This window comes from Rhincodon typus, chromosome 25 (genome assembly GCF_021869965.1).
Source record: "Rhincodon typus isolate 14 chromosome 25, sRhiTyp1.1, whole genome shotgun sequence".
NCBI classification, from domain to species: domain Eukaryota; kingdom Metazoa; phylum Chordata; class Chondrichthyes; order Orectolobiformes; family Rhincodontidae; genus Rhincodon; species Rhincodon typus.
In genome coordinates, this window is record NC_063356.1 from 2328106 (window position 1) to 2333814 (window position 5709).

Sequence of the window (5709 nt, forward strand, 5' to 3'; positions counted from 1 at the left end):
GCGCTCCCTCAGTACTGACCCTCCGACAGTGCGGCGCTCCCTCAGTACTGACCCTCCGACAGTGCGGCGCTCCCTCAGTACTGACCCTCCGACAGTGCGGCGCTCCCTCAGTACTGACCCTCTGACAGTGCGGCGCTCCCTCAGTACTGACCCTCCGACAGTGCAGCACTCACTCAGTACTGACCCTCCGACAGTGCGGCACACCCCAGTGAAGTTTTTGTTGTTTAAATCTCTAGAGTGAGATATCCGTTTGAACAATTGTAAAGAGCAGGCTGTGAAGATGTTTTCCTGTTTGCTAGGGCGATTTGTGAATGTCCATGACCCAGAAAGCCTTCACTTTGTGTGAGATGTAGATCAGGGGATTTTCAAGCTGAGCTATAGCTGACAGAAAGAATTCGCAGAGATTCTGGTTTTAACCAAATGTCTCTGTTTCCTTTGTTCGCAGCTGAGATACCAGTGTTTCCTCCAAAATTTGATATCATCAACGATGCAAGTCTTGCAAAGGTACTGTCGACTCGTACTGGAAGATAGGAGGAATTTGAGAGCAGGAGGTGGGGGGTCTTTGAGAAGATGGGCAGCGGGTAGGGAGTGGGTGAGTAGAGAGAACGAAGTGAGTGGGTGGAGGAGGCAGAGGGAGGGGAGTGGGTGGAGGAGGCAGAGGGAGGGGAGCGGGTGGAGGAGGCAGAGAGAGGTGAGTGGGTGGACGAGAGCAAGGGAGGGTGTTGGAGGAGAGAGAGGGAGCAATTGGGTGGAGGAGAGAGAGGGACAGGGTGGGTGGAGGAAAGAGAGGAAGGGAGGGTGTGGAGGAGAGAGAGAGAAGTGAGTGAATGGAGGAGGCGGGAGTGTGTGTGGGTGGAGGTGGTGGGGGTGTGTGGGCAGAGGGGTGTCATTTTGGACACTGTCCTTTCAGCAAACCGAGAGATTTAGCCAAGTACAAGGGTTTGAATCTGCCACACCCTCCTGCCTGTGTAGATGCTTTGGTCGTTGCTTTGTCTTGACTAATCCCTTTGGATAACGGCCTGTATTCTGTGCTGAGCTAAACTCTGAAATGGGTGTTGGGGGCTGACTGGTGTGAAGTGACTTGTCTTACGGGTATGGCTGGGGCCCTTCATTGTGACAGTAAAGGAAGCTCCAGTCTGTCAGTAAACCCGTGCCATACCTGTCCTGCACTAGAATGATGATAATGGAGGGAAGTTGTCAACTCCTCATCACTAAAGTTTGCTGATTGAAGTTTGAAATGTTGTGATGTTTGGTTGCGCTGTGAATGATGTTTCAGTCTGTATTTACTGAGTGTGTGTGTGTGATGGTGGGGGTGACCTTTGTATTTCAGACTGTGGTCAGTGCTGTTCACCAGCTGCTGAGGATCACAAAGTCTCTGATGAAATGTCGGGATCTGATCCTGCGAGGGACATATTGGATAACGTGAGTAACTGGGAAAGGCGAGAAACACCTCTCACTGAAAAGCAGGCTCTGCAGGGTCAGTTATTGTCTTTGTGCAGTGCTGTGACATCATTACCACAGTTATTTCCCACTTACAACCAGGGAATGAATTTCGTGGCTTGAGGAGGTGCCCAGTTTCATACCTTCAGACTGTACAACGTTGCAGTGTCTGGGAGTCTGTATGCTTTGGAATCAGTTACTGTATTAAAGGTGCCATTAAAACAAGATGAGTGGATTGTGTTTGAGTACCTTGAACATAGTAAATCATACCAGACACTTTGCTACAAAATTCTATCTAACCCTGTGCTGTCTCTGCCCTGGGAATGTTTGATGGGGACAGTGTAAAGGGAGCTTTACTCTGTATCTAATCCTGTGCTGTCCCTGTCCTGGGAGTGTTTGATGGGGACAGTGTAAAGGGAGCTTTACTCTGTGTCTAACCCTATGCTGTCCCTGTCCTGGGAGTGTTTGATGGGGACAGTGTAAAGGGAGCTTTACTCTGTATTGAACCTGTTTCGGGACGGTTTGATGGGGACAGTATATCTAACAAACTTTGGCACCAAGCTGCTTAAAGGAACATTATGGCAGTTTAGCAAAAGAGAGAGATTTGTTTGAGCAACTAAAAGGAGAGATTTGAAGGTTCAGGGAGTTTAGCATCCAGATAACTGAAGGGCATGGCTGCCAATGGAGGAGTGATCAAAATCATGGGACGTTCAAGAGTCCAGAATTAGAGCGTGCAGATATCTGACAGGGAGATGGGGCTGGAGGGGATAACAGAAATAGAGAGGGCTGAGTGCATGGAGAGATGTGTGAAAATAAAGCAGAGATTGAAAACTGAGGGTTTGCTTAACTAGGAGCCAGTGTAAACCACAGGACTAGATGTTAGTTGGACGTTGGTCAACAGAGATGAGCTTAAGTTTTTGGAATGTGGAATATGAGAGGCCAGCTAGGACTGATCTGAATGAGATAGTAGGAACTGCAGATGCTGGAGAATCTGAGATAACAAGGTGCAGAGCTGGATGAACACAGCAGGCCAAGCAGCATCAGAGGAGCAGGAAAGCTGACATTTCGGGCCTAGACCCTTCTTCAGAAATGGCGGAGGGGAAGGGGGTTCTGAAATAAATAGGGAGAGAGGGGGAGGCGGATAGAAGATGGATAGAGGAGAAGATAGGTGGAGAGGAGACAGACAGGTCACAGAGGCGGGGATGGAGCCAGTAAAGGTGGGTGTAGGTGGGGAGTTAGGGAGGAGATAGGTCAGTCCAGGGAGGATGGACAGGTCAAGGGGCCGGGATGAGGCTAGTAGGTAGGAGATGGGGGTGGGTCTTGAGGTAGGAGGAGGGGATAGGTGGGTGGAAAGGCAGGTTAGGGAGGCGGGGACAAGCTGGGCTGGTTTTGGGATGCGTTAGGGGGAGGGAAGATTTTGAAGCTTGGGAAGTCCACAATGAGTTGTCTTTCCAATTGGGTTTGAGGCTGTTAATAATCTAAGTTACTCCTCCAAGGGCTCTGCTATATTGCCTACCCTTTGTACTAATCACTTGATCCAGAGATGGCCTGAGATACAGCCAGGAAGTTGTGGAGAAGCTCAACAGGTCTGTGGAGTGGGAAAAGATAGAGTTAACATTTTGAGTCTGGGGTGACTGCTCGGAGTTGGAAAAATTGTGTGTTTTCTCCTGATGTTAAAGGTGGGGAAGGGCAATTAGAGCAAATGGGAAGTTCCAGTATAGGGTGAAGGGTGAGGGAGATATGAGATCAAGGTATTATGGAGCAAAAGGGCAAAAAGGTTGGGTGCTAAATGTGAAGAAAAGGCAAAGTATAAATCCAGAGTAAGTGTTAATAGCAGAGTATTCGTCAGGACCTGCCTGAAATGAAAATCAGGAATACACCACATTGTGGGGGAGCTTAAAAAAATCAAAATGGAAGGCAAAGAAAGTCTATGTTTGATGTTCGGTCTGCTGTGTTCACTGCACTTGGCCAGAACTGTGATTGGGGTGATGCCTCTGGCTTAGAGAGGTTGAAAATCAACCAGTAATCCCTACTTGGAAAGTTCTTATATGTGTGCGTGTACAGAAACAGTGAGAAGATGGAGTTTGACCATGGCTATGTTTAGATAGTATGGTATTGCATATTGGATTCTCACATACTTGTCAAATTAATTTTGATTAAACTTGTACACTGTCTGAGATAGACTGTCGCTTGAATGTTTATTGTAGTTCTGGTTGCCAAGAAACAGGAGCCATATTTGATCAATGGCGACAGAATGAGGACAAGGAGACAAATCCCAATGTCAAGGTCTGTCAACAGGCTAAAAGAACTTGGGGTCTTTAGCCCGAGAGAAGGCTTTGGAGAACTGAGTACAGAAAAGGTTAACCTGCAATATTGCTTTAAGGTAATTAGTTAAGTGAACCTTGGTTCAAACAGCAGAATTACCAGTGGGTGTGCAATGAGCTCCAAGCCATTATAATGGCATTGTTATAATGAAGGAACTGTGAATGAATAAATTAACATGGGCTGAATGGCATTCCTCAGCTGTGACTATCCTGAGGTTCATAACCAGGTGATTTGTGTCTCAGATAACAAGGTGTAGAGCTGGATGAACGCAGCAGGCCAAGCAGCATCAGAGGAGCAGAAAGGCTGACATTTCGGGCCTAGACCCTTCTCAAGCTGTTTGGAAGAGAGGTCTGGTGATGCAGTGACAGTGTCTGTGTGTTTGAGATTCTGGCTAAAGAGATAGGTGTCATGTTGTAGCCAAACAGCTTGCCCGTAAATAATCAGTAATTCCTTCTGAGCCTATGGTAGGGGGTATGTTTGGGAGGAGATAAAAAGACTGCAGATGCTGGAATCCAAGGTAGACAAACAGGAGGCTGGAAGAACACAGCAAACCAGCCAGCATCTGGAGGAAAGGAGAGTCAATGTTTTGGGTATTACCCTTCTTCAGAACTGGATGTGGAGGTAGGGGGATAAAGAGAGGTGGGAGGGGTAGCGGAATGGTGGTGATAGGTGGACACTGCTAGTAGGTGTGACATGGTTGGTCGATGGGAGGGATTAATCCAGTTGATGGCTGGAAGGGAGAGTCAGAAGGTGGAATGGAAGGGAGCCAGGAAATGGGTGGGAAGGTTATTTGAAATTGGAGAGCTCAATGTCAAGTCCTCCGTGCTGTAGGGTGCTCAGGCGTAAGATAAGGTGTTATTGTTCAAGTGGAAGATAAGGTGTTGTTGGGAGAGTGAGCCAGAACTGAACATGCAATAGAACATTCTGCCTGCTTTAAAGGATTCCTTGGGCAGGTTCTTGCCTTGACTAAGTGTCACACTTTTACCAAGAGATTACTCTGGTTTGACAATTGTAAACTTGTCTCATTAAAAACTGGGCAATTGGTGTTTTAATCCTAAATGGGTGAATGGGCAGATCATGGACTTACTGAATGGAGACAATGTTTTGGGTTCAGTAATCAATGAGTGTGTCTGATGAATGGTCTGATTGACATATTAATAATCGCTTTCTCTTTTTTGGGGTAGCACATCGGCTCAGTGGTTAGCACTGCTGCCTCACAGCGCCAGCGACCTGTGTTCGATTCCAGCTGCGGGTGACTGTGTGGAGTTTGCACATTCTCCCCGTGTCTGCGTGGGTTTCCTCCGGGTGCTCCGGTTTCCTCCCACAGTCCAAAGATGTGCAGGTTAGGTAAAATTGGCCATGGGAAATTGTCCCGTAGTGTTCAGGGATGTGTAGATTAGGTGTGTTAAAGGGGGATGGGTCTGGGTGGGATGCTTTGAGGGTCAGTGTGGACTTGTTGGGCCGAAGGGCCTGTTTCCACACTGTAGGGATTCATTGAATGTTTCGGGTTCAGTAATCAATGAGTGTGTCTAATTGACATATTAATAATCGCTTTTTCTTTACAAGTGCAATTTTGAAGAAAGAATGTGAGACAATTCTTCAGCAATTGACAACGTTGAATCTGAAGCTAAGTTTCTGTCAGGACACCATGGTACAAGGCCACAAACTGTGAGTACTCACTGAGATTGTCATTCCCAATCAGGAATATCATACAGCTACAAGATAGTAAAAGGCTAGTGTACATCGAGTTCTAGATGTTTTTTAGCCAACCTGTTCAGATATTTTATTACAGACCTCTGGATCTCAGCACAGGCTCTCTGACAGTGCGGCGCTCCCTCAGCACTGACACTCCGACAGTGCGGCAGTCCCTCAGCACTGACCCTCCGACAGTGGAGCACTCCCTCAGCACTGACCCTCCGACAGTGCGGCGCTCCCTCAGCACTG

The 5709-nt window shown here is 47.5% G+C and overlaps 1 protein-coding gene across 2 annotated transcripts in view; it reads left to right on the plus strand.

Moving 5' to 3' along the window:
• Nucleotides 1–5709, plus strand: part of LOC109938939 (serine/threonine-protein kinase TBK1-like) — a 39922-nt gene that overhangs the window by 19301 nt on the left and 14912 nt on the right. For both annotated transcript variants that reach the window (XM_048612222.1, XM_048612223.1), the window contains exons 10-12: nucleotides 446–504; nucleotides 1331–1422; nucleotides 5332–5433. In XM_048612222.1, the coding sequence (XP_048468179.1) occupies nucleotides 446–504; nucleotides 1331–1422; nucleotides 5332–5433 (253 nt within the window). The remainder of the gene's footprint in view (nucleotides 1–445; nucleotides 505–1330; nucleotides 1423–5331; nucleotides 5434–5709) is intronic.